Source organism: Sciurus vulgaris, assembly GCF_902686455.1.
Source record: "Sciurus vulgaris genome assembly, chromosome: 15".
NCBI lineage: Eukaryota > Metazoa > Chordata > Mammalia > Rodentia > Sciuridae > Sciurus > Sciurus vulgaris.
Window position 1 is genome coordinate 67,386,375 of NC_136476.1, and position 27,502 is coordinate 67,413,876.

Sequence of the window (27,502 nt, forward strand, 5' to 3'; positions counted from 1 at the left end):
GATAGTTGGGATACACATTCAATCCTGGGAAGCCCTGGTCTCGCGCAGAAGGACAGGCATATGCTTAGCCAGCCCTGTTGTTGGGGTGGCCCAGAGTGAGTGCTTCTGGAGTCTTTGGACTCTTGGCATTATAGCAGGTTAATTCTGGGGGATCCAAGTAAAAAGGAATGATAGAGGGAAAGGAAAAGGAAAAACATAATCTCTCTTCTTCCTTAATCATTTTGAGAATACGTGCTAGGGTGAGTTGTTAGCAGCCATGAATTAATTTCCATCATACATTTCCCCTTATAGAGTAGTTTAAAAAATCATGCTTATTATATTCTAGAATCTTATAAAATGCCTGGTCTTAGAATAAACATATAGACCAATGGCCATTGTATTAATGACTCAGCCTGGTTTATATACACCTCTTGTACTGAAACACCAAATCATTTCATTCTTATATATTGAAATACTGAAACAGTGCAGTTGAGACATTTATAACCAATTTTAAAACAAAAACACTTAAAAACATTTAAAACCAATTATTTACACTCCTATGGAAGTTGAAAATCAAAGACATTTTTGTAAGGATCAAAACTCTAAATTGATCTACCAAGTATTGCACAGATTAAGAGTGACAACTTTCCTTATTTTCTTAATCAGGAGGAACTGTTCCTAATGACAAAGAGTGAAGGGTGGGTGGCAAATATTCCCTGCAAAGTACAATGTAATGCAATGCTGCACATTTATACTGATTTTAGCAGCAACTGGCATTGCCTGTCACAGACCCAAGAAGAGGGAAGAAGGCTGGAGACCTCATCTTCCAAGAAGACCCTTGGAAATGTGTGCCAAGAGGCCTGTGAAGGTGACAGGTGGATCTTAACACTGCATTTTCAAGATCATTAAAAAAAAAAAAAATCCAGATCTTCTGCAGACCTGTTGGCCTGTTGGATCAGCCCTATGCACTCTTGTCAGGTCTGCTAAGAGGGCTGAAGCCAATCAATTCCTCCCAACAGTGTAGCCAGTTCATAGGCGCCCCCCTAAGCCGGCAGCTTCTAGGCCCATCATCAGAACTCAAAGTAAGATTTGAGGACAGACTTACGCTCTTCACAGAGACGTCCCATCCAGCCATCTGGGCAGGAGCAAGCATTTGGGCGCTGGCAGACACCTCCATTCTGACATGGGAATCGACAGACAGCTGGAAGGGAAGCAGGGTAGGTCATAACTCTAGTGAATTATGGAAGGGTGGTAGACAGAAAATAGGATTGCACATTCACAATTCATTACATTTCCTGGACTCAAGCTTTAAGGAAAAGCAACACAACCAAATCTCAAGAGGTAATTTCAACATGGAGAAGTGTGACATTTTATTCACTGTTACCAGTGCAGTCTTCCCCCTAGCCTTGTTGAAGTAGAATGGATGAAAATTGTGTCTATTTGAGACTTACAACTTAATGCTTTGCTATATGCAGACACTGTGGAATAACTACCACTGTCAAGTTCATTACCATATTTGACACCTCACACAGTGAACACTGTCTTTCTCTTCTTTTCCTTTCTTCCTGATGAGAACACTTAATGTCTAGCCTTCTAACAAATTTCAAGTATACCATCCAGTATTGTTAACTAGTCACATTGCTGCTTATCAGATCTCCAGAACTAATTCATCCTGCACAACTGAAACTTGATACCCTTTGACCAACATCTCCCTATCTGTCCCCACCCCACTCAGCCCCTAGCAATTGTATACCTCATTCTATGAGTTTGGCTTTTGGACAGCATTCGGTTCAGGCAGCATTCATCTTCCTGGGCCTGGCTTATTTCACTTACTGTAATGTCCTCAGGAAGGGCCCATGTTGTTGCAAATAAGAGAATTTCCCTCTTTTAAAAAACCGAATAATTCTCCACCCCACATTTTCTTTATTCCTTCATTGATGGGCAGGTTGATTCCATAGCTTGACTGTTGTGAAGAAAGCTGTGGTCACTGGAATTTTGAGTTTTGATCATTCCTGGCAGAAATCTCAGACCTAGCTCACCTAGACCCTTGCAGCTTTCCCTGGTGCCATGGCATTGGGTGGTTCCATGGGGTTCAGAAGTCATGTTTTTCTCTGGATACTATTCTTTCTCTCTTCCCTTTGCTCTAATCCTTTCCTGCTAAATGTCCTCTCCCTTTTCAAGATCCAGTTGGAAGTCTCTCTCTCTCTGTCTGGTACACATTCCCTGTCTCATCCCCAATTTCCAAGCAAACAAGTTGTGGCTTTCTTCTTCCTTGTTTCCCAGCATGGAAACAATGCGTGTCCACTGTGTGTGCTCGTGACAATAAATCACCTGCCCCACACTGGTAGGTGTCTGTGTTACTCCCTTCTATTTATTTTTCTACTTATCTTTAGATGATGATCAAAATATCTGGTACAGGGATTTGTGTTTTGTAAATGCATTTTTGTCGAAAAAAATTTCTCTGATTCCCAAATGGATTTTTGACCTTTCTCTTGTCCCAAAGGACATTTCCCAGGGTCTTAGAAAATTAAGTCTGAAGTCTCAGTGAAGCCTAAATTAAGTCTGAAGACTTCACAGACTCCAGAGTAGTGGGTATGCTTTGGGGACTGGGTTAAGCCATGCGAGAGGCAGATGTGGCCCCTTACAGTGATGTGGCTCCGTGCAGTGGCACAGTCCCCATGCCCTTGGGCCGCCCGAGCTAGGCTGGAGAGGACTCCGTAGGATTAGCAGGCAAAGCAGCTTTCACATGAAGGCATCCCAGCTTCTACGAATTGTAGGTGGATCCTCTGGTCTATTTCCAAAGAAGCTGCCGCAGTGTTCTCCCCGAGTGGGGTCTGTGGTGCACAAGGGAGCCCCCTGTAGCATCCTCTCCAGGTTCTCCTGGTGGGGAGTGCCTGGCCCAGGAGAAACAGGAGTCATGAGTGGCCTGACTCCAATTCCTTCTCAGTCCTGAAGCACTGGCCCTTCTGTGACCTGTATATTCAGCTCTTCCCTGCCATTTTCTCTTTACCCAGCAGAGAGGGCTCCCAAGGACTTGGGATACAGGAGGAGAGAAATAACAGTGTGGAGATGGGTGGGGAAGAGGCAGCGAGGGGGTGCGTTTCCAGGTGCAGATCAGAGGATAGACACACATATTACTTAGGCTGCTCTCCTGGGAGCTCATGGAGTGAGACTGGGGTGATTTTAACCCTTCTGAGACATTCTTGGCAATGCCACTGGCCCCTCAGTACCCTCTCTCTCTCCGTGCCCCTCCCTTTTATTAAAAAACCCTCACTTTACATTCCTCTCCAACTAACCCCAAATAACCCAGTGTAAATCAACTAGCTCATCCCCTAACCTGTAGCAGACACCAAGTTAATACTCTTCCCCTTCCCTGCAGCCCAAGTTCAAGACTGGCTTGTACGAGTTTGCAGCTTGTCTTTCCATTTCCTCATTCTTCAAACCATAGTAATCTGACTTCCGCTCTCAAAATGCCCTTCAACAGCTTGAGCTTATTCTCTGCTGTCTTCCTAAATGTTGAATTCAATATTTGGCCTATGCTTCACTTGTCTTCCCTAAGTATGAGCCATGGTTGGCCATTGCTCTTCTTTTTAAAAAATCTCACTTCCTTTGGGTCCTAGGCCACTACTTTCTTCTGGTGTTCTCTCACCTTGCTGGCTCCTCCTTCTCATGGCCCTCCTTTCCTTGCTGACCTAAGAATGCTAGTATTGTCCAGGGTCTCGTCCCTAGCCTTCCCATCCAATATATTTTTCTGGCATGTGTGTGTGTGTGTGTGTGTGTGTGTGTGTGTGTGTGTGTGTGTGTGTGTGCATGCATGCTTGGGCATAATGTAGGTTCAAAGGATACAAAGTTGCAGATAGAATGAACAAATCAAGAGATCCAAAGTAGAATACCAGGACTATAGGTTCTACTGTTTTTGAGGCTTTTGCTAAATGAGTAAATTATAGCTGCTCTTGCCACAGAAAAGTATACTATATGAAATAGTGGATATGTCAGTTTGCTTCAATACAAGAACTGTTTTACTATCTATATGTATCTCCTGATCATGTTGTATACCTTAAATAGGCACAATAACTTTTCAAAAACAAAAGTATAGGAAACCCTAATATACTTCTATGTATGATTCCATGCCATTCATAAATATATTCATATATATATAATATATATACACACATATGTATCTCCATATATATGGATATATATAAGAAATACACACACATATATATAATTGATACATCTATATATGTGCTAGAGATTTCATATGTATATTATATTCTATACACAGAATCCAATTCTTTCTTAAATTTCATTTGGGAAAATGTAAAGTACAAATAAATATGCCATTCTATATTTCCTCTTTGCTTCAATCCAGACTGCCTTTTTTTCTGGATAATGGTTTTAAGACCAGGTCAGGATTTAACCTCCTTGTTAAACCTTCCCAGATGCTCCCTGACCCCCACTGTCCTGCCACAAGAGAGGCCAGTTTGGACCACGTGGGCTCTCAGAGAAAGCTCGGTATCCCTCTCTCATACTCTGTACTACGCTGTTTTCACTTTTTGGTACAAATGATCTCTTTTGGCTCGGAGCAGTTGTTCCATGTGTGAAAAACATCATAGAAACCCAGAGCTAGCCCAGAGGCCTTGCCTCAGAAGCAGTTCCAGGGCTCAGGTGGAGGATGAATATTATGGCTCAAGATAGACAAAAAGAAGCTCAGGTAGTTCTGGGAATGTGACTAGGAAGGTTTAAGTCATTTGAAGGAGTCAAGGTAGGAAGGGACAAGGTGGTTTAGAGGATCTAGGCCAGGGGAGATACCCCTTCCAGAATGTTCAAAAATAGCTGACTATCTTAAAGCAAGCAAGCACACAAACTTCCTTTTGATTTCTGACCTTAAGTGAAGCAAGAGTTCCACTTGAGGGAGATCTTCTTTGGCAGTCCTCTCAAGGAAATGTCACACATTCTCTTATATGCCATGGGTTGGTGACCTCATTCCTCATTGTTGCTTCCAGACAATTAATCTCCTTTCTCCTCCAAGGACCCTGCCTCTTTTGAAGCTCATGCTGTTCACTCACTGACTTCCACAATTCTCCCTTCCACCCAACTCATAAGGACTTTGGCATTTACACCCCAAATCTAAATCTCCCCATTGTTCACATGGACAACCCACCCAATGACTTGACTATTTGTTTAGTTTCTTAGTTACAACTGACTTGCTCATTACCACAGTACTTCGCTTTGAGGAAAGTGAAATCATTATGATTTCTAAACCATCATATTCTATCAGAAAGTGTAAGTTCTAGAGGGACATACTCGGGTACCTCACCACTTTTTCCATTTTGTAGAATTTCAGACATGGAACCCAAGAGTTCTTTGTGTCCACTTTTAAGCACAAAACATTAAGGAAAATGACACAACCGGTGAGAGAAAATTTAAAGTCAGGGCAAAATGAAGTAGTGTGCATATTAATTACTGGTCACACCAGACTTCTGTACACATTTCCCAGGAACTTTACCAAGAAATAACCAAATATTTCCTTACCTCTGCAAGTAGGGGGTGATGTCCATGTTCCATTTTCTAGACATACGCTCCTTAGGGAGCCCTCTAGCATGTATCCACTGTAACAGGAGTAGGTGATCATGTCCCCATATTGATAATGTGCACCTCGTACAATAGCATTTTCTATGTGAGCTGGGGGCCCACATGAGATTTCTATAGGGAGACAAGAACACAATTAGGGGGCTGGGGAGATAGCTCAGTCGGTAGAGTGCTTGCCTTGTAAGCACCAGGCCCTGGGTTTGATCCCCAGCAACCCCCCCCCCCCCCAAAAAAAAAGAACACAATTAGGCCTGTGCTACTAACCCACACTGGGAACACAACATCATCAAGACCAATTAATGTAAAGAGCAAAAACAAAATACATAAGGGTAACATTTTCACCACTGTAATATCTAGAATACTAGGAACTGAAAGAAAAATCTGCTGTTGTTTAGCATGATTAGAGGTACAAATGTTGAAGGGGAGCTTTTGAGCTTTTTTTTTTTTTTCTTTTGGTACTAGGGATTGAACCCCCGGGGGAGTTTAACCATGGAGCCATCTTCCCAGCCCCTTTTTATGTGTTATTTAGAGATAGGATCTCACTAAATTGCTTAGGGCCTTGCTACTATTGCTGAGGCTGTCTTTGAACTCACAGTCCTCCTGCCTCAGCCTCCTGAGCCACTGGGATTACAGGTGTGTACCACCATGCCCAGCAAAGTTGAGCTAATTTAAAGTAAGGAAAGAAGTAGGTAGGAGACCAACAATGAACTCTTATAACTCACCCAAAAAGTGTCTGCAAGAGAATGTTAGAGCAGGATACTTATCAAATTAGAAGAGGAAAAACAGCAGGATTATAGTCAGAGTGATTATTTCAGAGTGAAGCCCATGAATCGCAGTGCTACATATCTCATTGGGAATGTGCTGGGGTGGTGGCACACCTGTAATCCCGGAGACTTGGGAGGCTGAAGCAGGAGGATTGCAAGTATGAGGCCAGCTTCAGCAATTTAGGAAGACCCTCGGCAACTCAGAGAGACCCTGTCTCAACATAAAAAATGGAAAGGGATAGGGGTATAGCTCAGTGGTAGGTGCCTCTGATTTTGATTCCTAGTACAACAAACAAAAAAGCACATTTCTAGACTTTCTGGCTTATGAATTTGAATTTTACGTACTCTCTCTGCGTGATTCTCATGTACACCAAGTTAAAATCACTGATTCATAGGGATACATATCAGAGGTTGGTGAATAGAACAAGGAAGCCTGCTTCTCAGGGGAAGGAAGGATATTTGGTTCTAAGCCAAAGAACTTCCGTCTAATAGAAAATGCAAAAGAGGATTGAGGATAACAAACAAGAGTAGAAACTGTCTCCTCTCCAAGGCAACCCCTGACCCTTTCAAGAATATTGAGGAATAATTAAGCATGCATGAAAGGAACATTTGCAATAAGAGCACGTTTCTTCTTGCTCTTTCTTCCAGTGGCCTGAATGGATGTCTCAGGGAGCCAAGACCAAGGTGAGGATATGTGGGCAGAATGAGGCCACTTGGCCTGCTTTCCTCCAGTCTGGTGGCTCTGAACTAGATAGGGGGCCTATGGGAAACTTCAGCTTATAAATACTTAGTTCTTCCCATTTCATTAGGGGTAGATTTTGCAAAATTTGGGCACCCAAGTCCCAGTTAAACATCTAGCCTCACATTTATCTTGAGTAAAAAATAACTTTGGAAGGCTGCAATGAGCTACCAGTCAAAAATTCAGGGGCTTGGGCTATTGGGTATCTCTTCCTGTCTGGAGATATTGCTAATACAGTATATACCTATTTATTTATTCTTGAAAACAAACCCATAAGATAGGTATTACTGCTGCTATTCACAAATGGAAGTCGCAAGACTCTAAGAAGATTAAGTGCTAGGCATAAGTTTAGAGTTTAAATTTTTGAGGACAGAATTAAAACTCAGGTTTTCACATGTACATTTCTTATTTCATTAATTGGGGTGTGAGTGCTCTGAAGATGAAGATCATTGTGGGTGGAATATATTCCAGAGCCTTGCATATGGTTCAAACCAGAGAATATTTTTATTGATTGTCATTGAGGGAATAGTGGGGCTAGGAAATGCATACTAAGAGATGTCATGTGTTATCACAAGCTAGCAAGAGATGTTGCCAGACTGTGGTGTGTAATGCCACATCATGAATGTATCAACATGGTGCTAGCCCCGTGTTTTTCAAATTGTGGTTTCTGGACCAAAAATATTGACAACACCCAGGAACTTGTTAGAAATGCAAATTCTCAGGTCTCTTCCCAGACCTGCTGAATCAGAAACTCCAGGTGTGCCCCCAGCAAACATGTGTTTTAGAAAGCTCTCTAAGTGGTCATGATGTAGGCCTAATTTTGAGAACTGGCATGGAACAATTTTTGAATCCATAAAGCACTTATAGCTTCCTAAAGGATAGTTTGGGGACAGTGTGAAAAAAATGTGCATTTTAAGTTTAATTTCTTGCTTAATTTTAGAAGAATACACTTCCAAATTGGCTTAGTGATTCCTGATCAGGTAGGTTTTAGTTTAATTCTGAAACATTTTCTTTTTATGTTTGGTATTTAAAGATTTTTTAAAAAAAATTTAAACATTCATTCGGGAGATGCTAACTAGGATAGCACAGAGATTTAAATGTCTACAATCAAGTAACTTGATTGCAAAAAACTTCACAAGGATGGGAAAACATTCCATGCTAAGGGAACTCACTGGGCTCCACCTGTTGACTTACTTTCACATCTGGCACTTGTCTGTGTCCAAGTCTCATCAGGGTTGCAGGTTATGATTCCTTGGCCCTGGAGCAGGAAACCTTCCCTGCACTTGATAGACACGTTCTGATCAACATAAAACTCCTTTTCAGAAAGCACAGCATTCTCAGGAATCACAAAAGGGACAGGGCATGGATTTGCTGTTAAAAAGAAAAGAAAATGCTTACTGTTTTTTTCCCCTCTTAATTTATTTCTTTAAAGGCAGAGTAGAGTTCTACAGCAGATGGGTTCTCAAAGATGGCAATATGAGTCTTAAAAAGTATAAAACTTCAAACATTAAATGCAGACTCCTTTTGAATCACATGAGATTATTTGTAAAGATAAAATCAGAAAAGAACTGAAAAAACACCAAGTTATTTAACTTCTACTGCAAGGCTGATTAAATAGTTGCCTGAAGTTATGGTCCACAACATTAAGATTTCTTTTTTATCAGCACTGGGGAACAAAGTTATACTAAAAATCCAGGGGTGCATCAAATATTTCCCTAATATTTGAAGACCATTAAGAACACAGGGTAAATTCATCCCACTATCACTTTGCCTTCTTTCACTCAATGTCTTCCAGAAGGAAGGCACCACAGAATCATCAGCATTTCTGTGTGAGTTGGACAAGACTTCAGACCCACACTGCTATGAGCAGGATATTCGGACATAAACTGGGGAGTTTGCAAACCTCATTTATAAAGACGGATTCATTCCTATAGGTCTGAAGAAAACAACAGGAAATGATGGGCTGGCTCAGGGCACATGCGAGACACACACTTATTCCAAGCCATTTCCATTTTTCTGATTTTAAATGGGCACAAAGTAAGTCCTGGTTAGTGATGTTGCTTCTGCTGAATCTGAAGGCCTCTGTTATTGCATTATGATTTTTAATCAGTATCCAGAGGTCTCTCATCTTATCTCTTACTTAATAATGGTTTTTATTCAAGTGTTAAATCTCTCCTTCATTTACCATATTTACCTATACTTTATTGTATTAACATTGTGCTTCAAATAGATTTTCTTTCTTTATCCTTTTCTTATCTCCAATAGAATTCATTATACATTTCGGTCAACAATTTCTTCATGAAGTTGCACTTTCTCTTGGTGCCTTGAACTTATAATCAGACAAGGAATCTGATAAAAGCCTAATTCCTAGCATGTTTTAGATAATACCAGCAGATTTTTTTTAAAGACGTCATAAAATTTGGTTTAATAATCACAGATTTCTTTCTCTTGGCCAATCTCAGTTATCAGTGGCGTTTCCTCTATGTTTTAGATGTATGGGATACTAATAATGAAGCTGCAACTTGTTAAAATCTCTCCTAAAGTCAACACACACGTTTGCAAAGAGGAACTGGGTGGCTCCAAGTTCCATGTTGAGTGCAGTGTGCCTGAGGAGGCCCTCGGAGGCTGTAGCCTCTGTGGCAGGTGTAGACGATGCTGAGTCCAGCGGTGGTATTTTCCATGTCAACCTTCCCATTCTGGAACTCAGGTGGGGCTGCACACTTGGTCTCTGAAAGGAAGAAGAAAAGTCTTACATTAAATACCTTTTCATACCTTCTTTCCTTCTTTTTGCTGTAGTTTGTTAAAGGTATTCAATAATAATATATATAAAATGTGGAATAGTTGTACAAAATAAGATAATACTCATTGATGAAGGAAAAATAGCACACCTAAGTACTGGACTAATACATGCTCACAATTAAAAATTGCTACTTTGTCTTTTTACTCCAGCTGTCTTTATGTGTATAGTTAATAATGCTGGGGTAGTGGGGTCTGGATGAGTAGGTGGGTAAAAGAAAGGAATCTCATGTGTTAAGTTGATGCCATGGTCAAGAATTTTCCATATAATAACAAACTTATTTTTTTATAATACTTAAAATGTAAGCTCAGATAAATATACACAATGCATATTTATCAGTTACATTTGAATACCAGATAAATAACAAATATGTTTTCAGAAGTGTATCTTAAAGATCATATGGGACACATTTGATTAAAATTATTTTTCATCTGAATGAAATTTAACTGAGTGTCCTATGTTTCTTTTCTCTTTTAAATCTGGCAGCCTTATATAACACCAATTCTGAGATTATCTCAACTAATAGTTGAAGAAAAGTGAGTCTCAGAGGGTTAAATAATTTGGTCAAGGTAATAAAGCTTGTAAGGAGGGATAAAAGATACATTAATTGGATAGTAAGTATTGAAAACAGGGAACCCTGAGCTTGGGGGAAATAGCATTTTAACATTAACATTAATATTTTACATGGCTTTTAGGGCTATGCGAACTTCATATACTGCTATACTGCTGAGATCCCATTACGAAGAATGATTTTGCATCAGTGAGAAATGTTATTACCAGGAACATGCTATGAAGAGCTAGGATCACCCTTTCTAGAATCTGAAAAAATGGACTTTAGTCTTAATTTTGTAATTATTGTGGAAGTAGAGGAGGTGATTTAGACCAATGATCCTCAATTTTAGCTGCACATTATTGTCCCTGGGAAGCTTTTATGCCTAGGGTCCTATCCTAGATAAAATGAATCAGAAGCTCTGTGTAGTGGCTGGGCTTCTGGTATTTTATTAAAAGCTTCCCAAATAATTCTACCGCTAACTCAGAATTAAATGTCCCTGAATTGATACTAGCTGATTTTGGGTTTCCTTCATATTACATGTGCCGTTGAACAGATATCTTAACCTTGGTTAATATTACATGTGCCGTTGAACAGGTATCTTAACCTTGGCTGTTCTTCAGAATTACTTGGAGATCTTTAAAAGATGTAGGTGGTGGGTCCCAACCTTAAAGATTCCAATTGAACTGATTTAAGGTGTATTCTACTGGGAATTTTCAAAGCTCTCTAGGATATTCCAAAATGCTGAAGTCTAAAAACCAGAGACCAACAGCAGTGGTTCTCAAACTTTAATATGCACGGGAATCCTCTAGGGATCTTGTTAAAATGCAAATTTTGATTCCGTAGGATTGGGGTGGGACCTGAGATTCTGAAGTTTGAACAGGATGCCAGGTGCCAATGATATTGCTAGTCTGTGGGCCACAGGTTGAGAAGCACTAGTCTAGGAAACCCTACAGACTTGTATGAGCTTCTCTGAGATCTGATAACAGACACCAAGTTTAATAATTTGGTAAATTATATAAGGCTCTTGCAGATCAGATTGCTTGGTATGCATACTGAAATATTTATATTTTATATGCCTAGGGAAAAAAATCATGCAATGAAATATATCAAAATACTAATAGTTTTTAATCCCCTAAGTGGTGGGATTAAAAGCTATTTCTCCTTATTTGTGTAACCTAATTTCCTGAAATTAACTTGTATGATGCTGTTAATGTAAGAAGAAGAAAAGAGCCCCAGGGAATGTTAAGATACACACAGTTTTCTATTACTGTCTTTCATTTCTGAAATGAACACTATGCAAACCATTGTCTTTGCAGTTTGAGCTAAACCTGCTGCAAAACAGAACCCCCTTCCCCACACAACACCAACCGAGGTCTCCAATGCCAAATGTGCATGATTCCTTTACATTCTGCACCTCCCTCCTCCACATATATATATACACACTTTTGGATCATGAGCAGTGTAGATCAAAATGCCATTATTAGAAATGTCCCAAGTACCAAATGAATGATGCTTTTCTATGACTTGAGATGTTACTCAATATTTTCTTTTCTTTTTTGGCGGTGCTGGGGATTGAACCCAGGGCCTTGTGCTTGCAAGGCAAGCCCTCTACCAACTGAGCTATCTCCCCAGCCCTCAATATTTTAAAAATGTTTTTCTATATAATCTTTATCCGGAGATTTTCAGAACTAAAAGCAGTCATTCTCCACTGAATTACCATATAGTATTCCTTAAAAGGTTTACAATTCCCATATACACAAAATTATCTCATTCATCTACCTCTGAAAATATGGTTGAAACTACAGGGAACAAGGATTTGAGCATTAAGTTCCTGGAATGCTAGCCAGCTCAGCCCTGACTTGATGAGGCAGTGATGGCCGCTTCATTTCTCCTAACCCTCACTGACTCTTTTGTTAGTTAAAGAGACCGAAGTGGATCATCTAAGAGGCCCTTCCAGCTTGAGAAGTTGACAACTCCACCAGGATTATCTACAGAAAAAATAAAAAAATAAAAAACTTGCCACTTGCCTTGGTTTAAAATGACTGTCTCTAAATACGTTGTTTTTTGGTAGAGGAAGTACATGGGCCATAGATTGAGAAAGAAGTCATGTGGATTAACCTACCTGTTGCCAAATAACCCCGGTTTTTTTCATAAAATGAGTTAATTCAACATTGCATATAAACTGTGAGCCTTCATTTATTTGACAGATATCCCAAAAGCACTTAAAAAAGATGCCTGCTTTGCCCAGTATTGCCACCAAGAAGCAACTGTTCCAAAACGACTTCTAATTGTGCCTGTTTTAGGGGAAAACTCACAAAAACGCAAACAAACAGCATAATTAATTTCCAAACAAAATATTTGCCATTTCAGAGCTGGTGATCTTGTGTTTCATTCTAATTAATCGCCAATTTCTTCTTCAATTTTTTAATTTATTGGTCCAGTGTCCTTGAACAAAAGTCCATTAAACATTCTCATACTGGCAATGGAGTTAGTTTGAAAAAAATTTCTTAAATTACAAAACTGATATATAAAGAAAATGAAGCCACACCATTACCTTGTGTCCTCATAATCATTTTTGGGACTAGGAAGTGTCATCTAACTTACTTTGGCAGGTTGCTGTTCCTTCACTCCATTGTTTGTTCTCCTGACAGACTCGTTCCCTGTTCCCCTGTGGATCAATGGAGAGGGTTCACCAACAAGACCAAAACTCCGTAATAGAAAGATGATAAGGGAATGAAAGCAATCTTGGCTATGAACTTCAATGGCTCAGCACTGGAATGCTAAGTAAATATATCCAAGTGAATATAGTGTAAGAAGTAGGTTTAGACTCAAAAACCTACTCATCAAGTTACTTCAAAATTCATCCCTGGAAGACTAATGTAATTAAAGTACAGACAACTTGACTTCACCTTCCATTTAAATGACAGCTAATTATAATCTGTAACAAAGACTGACAAAGAATGGGTTAGAAAGTCCAAAGAAGTATATTTGCTTAGTATATTTCAAAAATATTTTAATTGTATGTATCTTTCAATACCTGAGAGATACAGCAAGGGATATGAGATACCATATTGATATGAGGACTAAATTTTTCAATAGTGTAATTTATCTATTTAACATAAACTTAGGTAGGGTTCATGCATTTAAAATTTTAAATATTCTGGATAATGTCATTCTAAAATTTACTTCCCTGCCTTCTGAAATATAATTTTAATGAAAAATTATTTCTAATTGTTATTTGAATTTATTTTTCAATATCATGCAGCCCTTGAGCACTACAGGATAGGTGTTTAGCTTCCTACAGTTATTAAGCTAAAGTTCTGTTCTTTGATGCCTCAGTATAATTTTTGTGTCTTCTTTGCTTGTCACTTTTCTATTATAACATCTTGCTATAATCATTTGTGTTCCTAAGGGTAATGCTTTTTCCATGCATTTAGTTCCTAATATATTGGGATAATAAATAAATAAACATTAATAATATTATATGTTAAAAGGCTAGGTTCTATTTAATGTCTTAAAGGGTTTGACTCTAAGTCAAGTTTATGAAATTCAGCACATGAATGCCATGACATTTTTTCATTGCATTGAGGTTTACACATTATATTATTATGAAGTTGTGTTCTAGATAAGTAAGGTATCTGAAAAGGAGTTATTCCTTTACTTTGGCTTTTGTCTGAACTATCTTTCTTATTCTCCTTTTCAAGGGCAGTTTTCTTTGAGCTCTCAGTTTAATTAGTAATAAATCTTTACCTGTAAAGGTTCCCATTAACCTTAGTGGGATAGTTCTGATCTGACTTTCCAAGAAAAAAATTATCTATAAATTAAATGACTCTTAAAAACATGTTTTCATCATTTTTTTCCTGAAATAGTAAGATGTGTTCATTATTAAAAAGTTGGAAGATCTAAGAGAAAAATAGAAAAATTTCCAGTATATTTCATCTAGAGATGAATATTGTTATCACTTATACTTTTTCTATGCATACGAAAATATACTTTTCTACTTGTGAACTTCCTTTTTATTAGTGTAGAGGAAGTGGATGACACACCTTTAACACTAGCTTCCTAGCCAAGCAACTTGCCACCTATTGAGTATTTCCAGAGTAGACTGTATGCTAGTAGTTAAGTTTAGCAAATAGTCCAGTATTTTTCCAGTGCTATTTTTCTTTGTTCTCTTTTCTAGAATGATTTGAGTAATAAATATTCTGTATGACTGTCAATTTTTATTCTATTAAAATGCAAATAAATAATCTGTAACTATTGACTTAAAAAATTAACTACCAATCTATTGGCTCCCTCCTCAGTATCTGCAAAATTCACCATGCACTTCTTTCTTTTTCTCTCTCCATCCCTTCCTTACCTTGTTTCTAATTAATTAAACTGGAGCTGTAGATCATGTTAACATTACACTTTTTACCTAATGTATTTGGGCTTTTTCTGACAGCTTAGATACTTGTATTGAGCCTTAGAATCATAAGACCCACTTTATTGTTAATTAGCAGTGATTTTATAACATGGCCATGCCATTTCTGATTTATTTTGATTTATCCTTCAGTTGGCATTAGCAATTTTTTCCCCTAGCATTTTGCATGTATAGTAACATTTTTGAGATTTAAATAGCTGGAAAAACCTTTACAGGTATAGATTTATCAATAATTAAACTGTGAGCTCAAAGAAAACTATCCTTGAAGAGGAGAATAAGAAAGAGAAGTCAATTCAGACAAAAGCCAAAGTAAAGGAATAGCTCCTTTTCAGATACCTCACTGATCTAGAACACATAAATGACAACTTTTTTACATAGTAGAAGAATTTAACATGACTTATATTCAATGTCTGTTTTGCTTTGTTTGCTTTTGGTAATAGCACAAGTACTAGAAGTGACGATAACAACTACTCTACACTGAACTCAGGCAATGAATGAAGGGCAATGCTTGCCACTACCTTTTACCCCCAGGTAGCACAGTAATTTAGTCAAGGTGGTTATGGTATTTCTACTATAAATATTGGGAAATAGAGGTGCAGAGAGGGTTGGTCAAATCCCTGCATCATTTAGTCGCAGAACACAGAGACTGCAACACACTTCTAACAGGATTAAGATCCCATTCTTAATCCCTTTCCCAGCCGTTGACCTTTGGCATCTGTGGTGCATGTTAAAAATGATAAGTAAGAGAGGTAATGGATTTAATCATGCCACATCATATACATGTATCAAAACATTACATCATACCTTGAAAGTGTACACAATTATGATATGATAATCAATAATGGTATTAGCAATAAATTTTTAAATATGCACCCCCCCATGACCCATTTGTCTCAGAGGATCTTGACCTAGGAATATATGGCTCCTTTTCTTTTTCCAACTTCTCAGATGATTCTTAAGCAGGTGGCAATGAACTGTATTTTGAGAAACACTGAATGATGTCATAGAACAGTGATTCTCAACCCTGGCTGCACGTTAGACTCACCTGGGGAAATCAGAGATACTGCTGTACCAGATGCAACCCTCAGAGATACTGAATTAATTAAGCTGAGGTGAGAACAGGAATTTGCATTTTTAAAAAATGCCATCTTATGAAAAAATTCTCACATTAAAAACACAACAACAACAACAACAATATAAAGAAGATACTTCCCTGTAAACACCAGCCAGTTAATCCTTGAATTCAAGGTCAATCTTTTTTCATCTGAGCTCCACCCCCTCCTACCACATTATTTTAAAGCAAATCTCAAACATCCTCAAATAATTTAATAGTAATATGTTCAGTTTGAATCTCTAAAAGATAAGGGTTCTTAAAAATTATAAATACAACAATATTATTGAACCATAAAAAGCAATAATTTCTTCCTATTAATAAAATGCCCAGTCAATTTCAATGTTTATATCCCAATTATTGCACAATTTTTAAAATGTATTTCCTTATTTTTTACAGTTAATTTGAATCAGGACCAAAGCAATGTCCACACATTTAGACTAGTTTATACACCTGTGTTGGCTAATGTTATGTGTCAAATTCAGTTCTTTTTTGGCAGGACTGCGTGGCAAGTTATTTTCATAAACGAGGTTTTGTGTGTGTGTGTGTGTGTGTAGTGTGTGTGTATTTAATCCAGAAGCATGTGATGCCTAATGTCTCTTTCATTTTGTGACATCAGCAACTATGAACCATCAAAACCTAGATCCAATAATTGTTGGGGGTTGAAAATTCTGGCATCTAAATTCTTTCACTTTTTAAGTAGAATATTTTTACAAAGGTTAACTTCTGCTAGTCTACTTGTTAGTTACTTGTTCGTCCAGTTAGCACTGAAAAGATAGTACTTTCCCTTTAGTTGCATGTTTTCAAAATAATGAGTGTGTTCATGAGCATCTACTAACAATGGCTATGAGTATCATATTCTTCACAACATGTTTGAAGTGCTTCGGTTCATTGACATCATCATCCTTATTTCTACTAAAATGGTCTCACCTTGGCCTTGGGGAACTCCAACCCATTGGTTCCAGAGGCCTTTCAACTTGTAGTCTTAGGTAGACTACCTGATATGTCATATGACAACAGTTTATAGGCAATCTTTTACAGTCCTTACTGCAGACCTGGAATCAGTTCATTTTTCCAAGCAACCAGACATATTTTTAAAAAGTTTTTTAGGGGATCCTAACATGTAGCTTAGAGTAAGAACAATTGTTTTTGTACCTCTCTTAATTTTGTGCACCAGGATGTTTCCAAAAAAAATTAAGGTAAATTATCTACCTCTTCAAATTTAATGAGTTTGTTGTAGGATTTTTTAAAAAAAATCATCCTATTCTTAATAAATTGTGAAACTAGTACTCTCACACAAAGAAGCAGCTATCCAAAACCAGGAAAATATGCCAATTGCAATCAGCCATTACATTATCACCATTCTTTCTATTCTTATTTTTTAGGCTTTTGGGGAAATAAAACAAGATTCATAGAAGCCTGATTCCAGCTTTCACGGACCCATCTTACGATAGTTCCTTGATCGCATGATCAGAAAATAATGGGTCATAGAACACAGATTTAAGAGATCACTGGCAATGAATACTTCTGCAAAGACCATATTAAATTCCATTGTGAAAAATAAAGACAGGAAAGAAGAATTTCCTGAAAAACCAGATGACAGTCTTATGTAATGTAAAGCAGGTCTCTTAAACTGCAGGTTTGGTCCTAAGATTATGCTTTCAGCAAACAGGGGGACCTAAGAGCTGCTGAAGGCTTTTTTTAAATTTTTTTTTTAATTTTAAAATTTTTATTTTTACAGACTGCATTTTGATTCATTGTACACAAATGGGGTACAACTTTTGTTTCTATGGTTGTGCACGATGTAGATTCACACCATTCATGTAATCAAACATGTACACAGGGTAATGATGGCTGCCTCATTGCGCCATCTTTCATACCCCACCCCCTCCCTCCATCTCATTTCCCTCTACGTAATCTAAATCTCCTCCATTCTTCTCTTAACCCCTATTACCATCAAGAGTGATCTTAAGAATAAAGGTGGTATTTAGTTAGAAGTGCTCTGAGGGATTTTTCAGGCCAGATGCCAGATGGGAATCTGGCAACAAAGTTGGTGAAATAAATTTGTGCTAATACCAAAATATTCCCAAGTGTAGCAGAAAAACAAATTAATTCTAGTTAAACAATTTGTTTGCTTACCTCTAATTCATAGCCAGGTTCACACTGATATGTAATATGGGAATCTGGCATCTTTATCAAGAACTTACCAATGCATATGAACTCATTGTTTGAGAAAATCCTGACTCTGCCTGCCTCAATCTTTGTTGTCACCTCACTAGCTACAGGTGGACTTCCTTGTTGCAAAGTGTGGTTATTAGCAGGCCAAAACACGTGTGTCAATGGTCAGTTGAAGTAACAGTAGGTGTTTGTGGTGGGAAAACTTCTTCCTTTTCCACAGCTTTCCATTTTTTTTTTTAGGTCAAGACATTCTGCATTTTAAAATTCTACAACCCCTTAACTATTTCTTGGAAAACATTAGTATATAAGGCAACAAAGTATAATAGGATCTTTTTTTTATTTAGCTCTTAATTTTTTACAGACTATAATAGGATCTTTTAGGAACAAAGTTGGTGAAATAAAGTTGTGCTAATACCAAAATATTCCCAAGTGTATCAGAAAAACAAATTAATTCTAGTTAAACAATTTGTTTGCTTACCTCTAATTCATAGCCAGGTTCACACTGATATGTAATTGTGCTTCCAAAGGTGTATTTACTGCCAACCACAAATCCATGTTCTGGACTTTCAGGTTCCCCACAGGAAACTGGGCTGCAGGACTCATCAGAAAAAGGTGGATCCCAGGAACCGTCAGGCTAAGTAACAAATAAATTGTAAGTTGTCTTCAGGAATTGAAACATGAGCGAAGAAGTTTGCAAATACTGGTATGTGGCAGAATAATTCCCAAAATGACATCAAAAGGACGTAGAATTTGACTTTACTTGTGCTCTTATTATTTGCAGCTCTAAAAAGCACACACTAATTATCAGATGGTCTTCACACCATCAGTATTTTTAGACCTTTCTTAAACAGATAAAATAAGCATTTTCTTCTTCATATAATCCATTAAAAAAATCAAGACTACCAATCAATATTATTTCATTATAATACATGAGAACCAAATGGCTGATATAAATATTCCAAGACTTATAATTAATGCACCTTATATTTCATATGCTTCCACATTTTAATTGAAAGTTTATGAGACATGGCAACTTTTAGGTGGACTGCTCAAAGTTTAAAAAGGTGGTTTCCTTTTCTCCATTTTAACATGAATACTTGAAAACATTCTATCATTTATTTTGTAGGGGTCACATAGTAAAAAAAAAAAAAAACCAATTTTCTTTAAATATCCTTTCTTTTTTTTTTAACCACCATAGAGTTAACATTTTTTCAGTCTTGTAGTTGGGTAAAGTAAGGCACACACAGTTGTTTCTTTTGAAGATTGTTATCTGCTGCTGACCATGATACTGTGTGTCAATTTTTTTTCTTTTGATTTTGTCAAGATTTTGGTTTTGTCAGAGTAATTCATTAGTTATTCCTTTCTCCAGTGCTTTACAGGATCCACTTCTGACTCATTTTTCTGTTCCATTCATTTTTCCTTCTATTTAATTTTATACCAATACTACACTGATGGGAGTTTGTTGTTGTTATTATTGTTTTTTGTTTGTTTGCTTTTATTGGTACTGGGGATTGAACCCAGGGGCACTTGACATCCCCATTGTTCTACATCCTCAGCCATTTTTTACTTTTTATTTTTATTTTGAAACAGGGTCTCTCTAAGTTGCTGAGACTGGTTTCAAACTTGTGATTCTCCTGCCTCAGCCTTCCGAGTTGCTGGGATTTTAGGTGTGTGCTCAGCAAGTTCTGTAATTATGTAACATGTCTTAATTTCTGGTCCTTCCTTCAGTATTAACTTTTTAAAGTTTGTACTGATCTCTTCACCTATTTATTTGTTCTATGAACTATAGAATCATTTAATTACCTTGCAATAAAATATTTCTAGGTACTGATATAATCTTATGCAATTCGAGCATTTAAATACTTAGAAAGGGTTTATTCTACTTTTGAGATCAAAAAATTAAACCAAAACCAAGTTACGCAAAGGATGAAGGTCATACTATGTATGGAAAAAGTAATGAAGGTTTTAAAAAATAAAACAATGAATCAGAAAAAAAGTCACCAATATCCAGGGTACTTCAGGGTACCTGGGGGACTACCCAGTCTGGAGAACATCACTTTGATTCCCTTAGTATGGAGGGACTCTGCTTAGTTCAGGCAGTTCTTGCAAGAAAGTCCCCCCTCAAGCTGAGCATGGTGGCGCATGCCTGTAACCCCAGCAGCTCCAGAGGCTGAGGCAGGAGAATAGCAAGTTCAAAGCCAGTCTCAGCAACTTAGCGAGGTCCTAAGCAACTCAGCAAGACCCTATCTCAAAACAAAACAAAATAAATAAATAAAAAGGTCTGGGGATGTGGCTCAGTGGTTAAGCACCCCTGGGTTCAATCTCTGGTACCCCCATCCCCAAAGTCTCTCCTCAAAAATTTCAGCTATACATCTAAGAGAGGTCTTCTGGAACTAAGCAAAATTTGAGAGCATGGTTAACAATGGCAGTCACCTGACCTGTTCTCTGTGATGATTCTACTTTTAGGTATGGCAGCAATCAATCATTAAGTATGCATAACTTATAAATGGAAAATCCAGAGGAGAATAAAATAATTCTTGAGTCCCTGCTACATGTCAGGCATGTACTAGAAACTTTATATACATTAAATTATTTGATCCTTTCAATTACCACAGATTTACAAACAAAGAAAACAAGCTGGAGGAATATAAATAAGGTCACAGAACTTATAAATGTTTGAGATGGAGATCAACCAAAGATAGATTTAATGTGTAAGTCATGTCTACACCATGCCACAGTCCCTCCCTTACACCCACCCCACTCCAACTCCAGCAGAAGATGAGTGAACTAATGGTCATCTGACTTTTCTTTCCCTGACATACATTATAGAATCTAGGAGAAGGGAATGTGCTAGGGAAGCCTGCTATCTATGGTGCTGATTCACACTTGTCAACTAAGGAAGTGCTGAAGTCAGGTAAAATGATAAAATGTCTGTAACGAAGACATTCATGACAAACTCACCATGATTTTTATGCTCAAAGGAATGTCTATGTGGGTTGGGGTTGTGGCTCAGTGGTAGAGCGCTGGCTGGGTACGGGTGAGGCACTGGGTTTGACCCTCGGCACCACATAAAAATAAATAAATAAAATAAAGATATTGTGTCCATCCACAACTAAGGAAAATATTAAATAAAAGAGTGTTTACAGATATAAATCAGCCACAATCTTTGGAAAGATCACTGTTTGCAGACACAAACTCATGCATAATTTCCTCCCCTTGTCTGGCTTCTAACAACCACCATACAAGATATGTATTGTTACACATATTTCTTTTCAAATAAGGAAACTGAAGATCAGAAATTTAAAGGAACTTTCTTAAAGTCAAACAAGTCATAAGTAGCAGAGGCTGGATTCAACTCTAGTTTTCTGTCTGCTTCTGTAAACTTTGGGCTTTCTATTGAAACTGGAAAATCTCGCATGACCCATGGCTCTTTTTTACATGACATTCTTTTGAGGAAAAACAAACCCTAAGTCCCAAACCCCAAAACCCAAACTAAAACCATTTATGGTTAACTTGTCACAACTGTCCTGATAGAGATATTTTAACATTTTACCTAACTTTAGCACTTTATAAGTTTCAAAATGAGAATATTAGGAAGAAAGATACATTATTTTATTTTCCAAGAAACTTCTTAAAATCCTTTGATGTGAATGAAAACTTGAGGCATCTTTTCTTCTCAGGACAGGAAGCTGCACATTTTATCACGATGACATATGGATATGTAGGAATTTGACTTTCATGTTCCAATTAAGATAGTCTTACCTGACATGTCGATATGTTGGCCCCCTGGTAGGCATACCCTTCTGCGCATGACACAGAAACTTGCTTATTCACAGTGAAGTCTTTTCCATGAACAAGAATGCGTGCTACGTTTGAAGGCAGAGGACATCGTTTAGGACTGCAGGAGATTACCTCTGGGAACCAATGACCATCTTCCCCGCAGGTGAATGTATCTATATCTGCATCCATCATATAACCTTCTAGACATCTGCAATGGAAATGCAAAAGTGAGTGTTGTTAAAAAAGCACAATATAGTTTCTGACCCCTTTTTGGATTTAAGAAACTGTTATAAGGCTCAGTAGACATTTTATGTGCTACATCAAAACTGATTCAAATGGCAGGTAGATGGCATTGCCATGAAAAGACATTAATATAGAAAAGATAATCAGATTAATCCTTAGCTATACACATTCAAGATTAGCTAAGGCTAAAGTTACTTTAAATGTTGTTGATGTTTTTTTTTTCCACTGTGAATAATAGCATTGTTAAAATCATTTTTATTCTAAAAACAGCTCGCAGTTTAAGAAATTACAGACGAAGTTCAAATAGACTCATCTACTGGTAAAAGTATAACATAATTAATACTTACTGAGCATTTACTTTGTGCTAAGCACTGTTCTAGTCCCTACATAGGAAATTTTTTTCAATCCTGATTATTAGTATTACCAAGTAACTGCAGTATTAGTGTTTGAGCTCAATTTCAACCTGTTTCCTATTCCCTCTATGATTTTTAAAATTTGCATTTACTTATTCAGTAAGTGTTTACACAGTCCTTGTTAAATTTTGGTCACTGTACTAAATGCTGTATAAATATCAACTCAAATTCTAACACCCTTAGGAACAGTGCTAGGAGTATCTTTATTATCTTTATTCCCATTTTGCAGACAATGAAATTTACAGCAAAGAGATCAAGTGGATTCCTCAAAACCACACAGTGACAGAATGATAGAGCTGATTTCCTACCTCCTATGAAGGCAGTGTAGATCAATAGTAAATCTGAGGACTCCAGAGGCATTCCACTCTGTAATCCATACTTTTACCATGATTATAGACTGCCTTTTAGATTAAACAATTTAATTCATTAACACTTATTCCTAGATAACATTCTAAACATTTCACAAGTTTCCAGGAAAGTTAGGTGTCAGAGACTTTGCAAATGCATAGTTATCTAATTATCGGATACTAAGTAAAGATCTGAAAGATGATGTAATCAACATACAACAGGGGACAAAAAGCACAGAAGTCTTGAGAAGCAGGTGGCATTGTGGCTTCTCAAGATCCCTGACATACCAACATCCAAATGGAATCTTTAAAATATGATTCTAAAGCAAGGAATCATAGTTTTTCTTTCCCCTGCTTGGTGTATGACTCTTTAGCATCATTATCATTTCAGCCCTCTCTTGGATCTACTGATTGCTGCATTTAGGAAGGTGGAGCTAAGACGTCCACAACAGCCAGGCATGGTGGCACATGTCTATAATTTCAGCAGCTTGGGAGGCTGAAGCAGGAGGATCACAAGTTCAAAGCCATCCTCAGCAAAAGTGAGGCACTAATCAACTCAGTAAAACCCTGTCTCTAAATAAAATACAAAATAGGGCTGAGGGTGTGGTTCAAAGGTTAAGTGCCCTTGAGTTCAATCCCCAGTACAAAAAAAAAAAAAAAAAAAAATGATGTCCACAACAGAATGCTTAAGAAGAGTTGCTGAATGAATGAATGATTAGTCAAACCCAACACAAGAATACATGAAGGATAATCCATAATTAATTCAAAGATGTAAATAAAATTTAAACGGTTTTAGAGACTTTCAATATATTTGAACATTTTAGTTATTTGTTTCCAAATTAAATTCACAAATTAATTCCACATTTTATTTTAGTAATACATTTTCGATGGGGACATTTCCAGCAAAAATCATGGTTTGGGCATTAGATACTTGGTTTGTTTAGATAACATAGGTTGGAAGTCCCTTTCAGATGATCTCTAATTCTATTGATTAATGCAAGTATGTACTTTTTGACTTGAGTTTGCTTTATTCTCCCTAACGTTTGCATGTATAAATGAAACCATCAAGTTACAAATATAAGAAAATTTACTACTATGATGTTTTAAAAGAGCCTTGTGATTCAAGAGCTATTCAAGATAGCTAAAGAAAGGATCTCGTTGTTTCAAGATAGTCATGATAATTATATTAGAAATCAGTCAGAAAAAAATCATAAATTTACTTTTACAGTCAATATATTTCTGCAAAATTATATGTAGGATAAATCCAGTGTTAATAGTTTTGATTCCTGGAGAACAGTCCAGAGGTGGTGGTCTCTTCCTAGCTAGCTAAAGTGTGATCTATCAATTTTCATTTTACAATCCTTCTGCCTGCACTCCTTAGAGACTGTAGAGTCATGGTCTTACCTGAGTTTCACTTTGCTTCCATAGGTGTGTTCCTCTCCTGTTGCCACTGCATTGATGACAGATGGTGGGGGTCCACAGGACACAGGCTCACAGGAAGGATAAGGGTGGCTCCATGTCCCTTTCTCTGTACAAACAAGATCTGAATTGCCTTGTATGACATAGCCAGATTTGCAGCTATAAGTTATCACATTTTCCTCCAAAGAGCTGCTCTCCCTGATGAATGAATTTGGTATGGTTGGGAGAGAACCACAAGAAGCATGTTCACAGTGTGGGAAGGCAGAACTCCACTGGCCATTGGCCTCACAGATGATTTCAGAAAGTCCCTGGAGCTTGAAGCCTTTGAAGCACTGAATGTGGGCTGCCTTTCCACAACCAAAATCAGTCCCATTGACAGTTCCACATTGAATGACTGGTGTGGAACACCTGCAAGGTGTGCAGGAAGGTGGGCTGCCGCTCCAGGAACCATTGGAGAGACACCTTCTTGAAGGACTTCCATGGAGCTTATAACCTGGAAAACATTGGTACTGCATATGCCCTCCATGATAAAAGGAAAAACCATTCGGAAAGCCTTGGGCAAGATCTTCTGGAGGTCCACAGTTGACCGGTTTACAGAGAGGAACTTCTGCATCCCAGTTACCATTTGACTGACAGGTGAGTTTTGGAGCACCGTGCAACACATAGCCCTCCCGACAGTGGAACACCACTTCCTTCTTGAAGCCATAGTCCAGGCCGTCCATCACCCCATTTGCCACTGGTGGTGGGGCAGCACACCTGACAGGCATGCAGTTGGGAGTGGCTCCACTCCAACTTCCATTAGCAAGACAAACATGACTCTTGGTTCCCTCAAGCAAGAACCCTTCATTGCAAGTGTACTCAACCTTCTTTTGAAATGTATACTCATCACCTTTCACCTGGCCATTGGCCAAGACTGGTGGTGAGCCACAATCCACAGGAATGCAAATTGGCTCATGCCCATCCCAGTTTTTATTTTCCTGACATGTTCTCCTCTCAGTGCCATTCAACACAAACCCAGGGTCACACTCGTAGTACACAACACTCGAATATGTGTAGATGCTTCCTTTGATGGATCCATTCATGACTGGATTTGGTTTTTTGCATGAAATGACTTCACAGTGTGGGGAAGCACCACTCCACTTCCTATTCTGTAGACAAAGTCTTAAGTCAGAGCCTACAAGAATGTGCCCGGGTTTGCAGCTATACCGCACAGCACTTCCCATAGTAGTCTCTGTAAAATGCAAAAAGCCATTTTCAGGAACAACAGGCAAGACACATTCAATTGAAATGCAGGAAGGTGCACTGCCATTCCAAGTTCCATCTTCCTGGCAGACCAATGTGGGATTCCCCAAAAGCTCATATCCTGGGTTGCAGGTGTATGATACCATAGTGCCATATAGAAAGTTGGATGAATGTGTATCAGGAGACTTCTTTGTATTTTCCAAGGTTTTAGCCACTTCTCCCAAATGATAAGGAGGGTGGGGAGTCAGATATAGAACTTCCATTGTGTCATCTTCTTGATCAAAATATCCCTGGTCATCTTTGACTTTAGTACAGTCTCCAAAATCTATGTGAGGAGGGAGACCACAGTCTATGGGCACACATGATGGGATGGAGCTTGACCATCCGGACTCTTTACAGGTTTGCATGGCATGACCAGCCACCTGAAACCCAGGGAAACAGCTGTAGATGATCATGGCACCAAAGCTGTAATCTGCACCTTCTACAAAACCATTTTCAATGGGTTGTGGGGGGTCACAGTGAATGGCATTGCAAGACGGGGCATGCACATCCCAATCACCTGTCTCTAAACAGGTCAAGGCTTTGGGACCTTCAAGCTGGAAGCCTCGGTCACAAGAGTATGTAACAGTCTGTCCATAGTGAAGGTTTGTGTAAGTGAACTTGCCATTTGAAATCTCACTGGGCTTTGGGCACTCAATGGGTCTACAGGTTGGTTTTCCTCCAAGCCAGTGACCGTTTTCTCCACAAAGTGTGGTGGTATTTCCTACCAACTCAAAGCCTGGCTTGCAGGTATAGAGAGCTGTGCTGAGATAGGCAAGGCCTTGCACATCGATGATGCCATTGAGGAGTTCCTCAGGTTGGGGACACTCTACCGGAACACATTCTGGCAGTGGAGAGCTCCAGGTGCCATCAGCTTGGCAGAGGGTGGTAGGATCTCCTTTTAGGAAAAACCCATCTACACAAGAATACTTGACAGTACTTCCAAAATGAAGAGCAGAAGAAGGAGCAGGGACACCAAAGGAAATTAGGGGAGGTGGACGGCAAAGAACCATCTTACACACAGGAAAAGAATCGTTCCATTGCTGGGATGGCAAGCACTTCAGGACAGAGGGACCTTGTAGGGCATGCCCTTCTTTACAGGAAAATGTCACCACTCCTACCTCAGAAGGTGACTCCTTCAGTACGAGCTGGTTTTCCAAGAGGGGCGGCTCTGCACACTTGGCAGGCACACACTTGGGGTTTGGCTTCTTACTCCATTTGCCAGACTTCTGGCAGGTCCAGGAATTGTCACCAACAAGCTCATAACCCTCATTACAGAAAAACTGAACCTTGGACCCTACTTCAAAGTTTTCTCCTTTCATGAAGCCATTCTGGATTGGGGGAGGTTTTCCACAGTTGAGAGGCACGCAGGATAGAGGGGATTCACTGTGCCAGTGGCGATTGGCTTGGCAGACAAACACAGGACTTCCGACGGACTTGTAGCCTGGGTTGCACTGGTACCTCGCTTCACTCTCAAAGATCCTGCCAGTTGTGTGCTGAATAACAGGGAGAAAGTGAGCGAGTGCAATTTATATAAGAGTTAATGTAATTGACAAAATACTTTATCAGTAAAACAGAACAAAACTAGAAGGCCTACATGAAAATATATTAATTAGGATTTAAAAAAGATCTATGTTTTTGTTCAGCAAGTTCACTTTATTTTTTTTACTAACCGGAAATGTAGAAGTGAAATGTAGATCGAATTAAATAATACCTACTGCAGAAATACAGAGCCCATATGAAGTATAATATCAATATACTCTATATTGATTGATATATTGATAGGTAATGATGAAAAATTAGAGATTGCTTGGTAAAGTAAAAAAAAAAAAAATAATCCTAATGATCAAAGAAATGCTACAGTTTGGTGTTTTAGCCACAGGGAA

The 27,502-nt window shown here is 38.4% G+C and overlaps 1 protein-coding gene across 1 annotated transcript in view; it reads right to left on the minus strand.

Annotated features, from left to right (window-relative positions):
- The window catches only part of SVEP1 (sushi, von Willebrand factor type A, EGF and pentraxin domain containing 1), a 184,634-nt gene that overhangs the window by 8,561 nt on the left and 148,571 nt on the right, over window positions 1-27,502 (minus strand). The window contains exons 38-45 of the mRNA XM_079112549.1: window positions 24,321-27,112; window positions 21,896-22,121; window positions 18,612-18,767; window positions 13,029-13,092; window positions 9,629-9,802; window positions 8,269-8,445; window positions 5,515-5,685; window positions 1,085-1,180 (exon numbers count right to left, since the gene is read on the minus strand). Coding sequence (XP_078968675.1) covers window positions 1,085-1,180; window positions 5,515-5,685; window positions 8,269-8,445; window positions 9,629-9,802; window positions 13,029-13,092; window positions 18,612-18,767; window positions 21,896-22,121; window positions 24,321-27,112 — 3,856 coding nt within the window. The remainder of the gene's footprint in view (window positions 1-1,084; window positions 1,181-5,514; window positions 5,686-8,268; window positions 8,446-9,628; window positions 9,803-13,028; window positions 13,093-18,611; window positions 18,768-21,895; window positions 22,122-24,320; window positions 27,113-27,502) is intronic.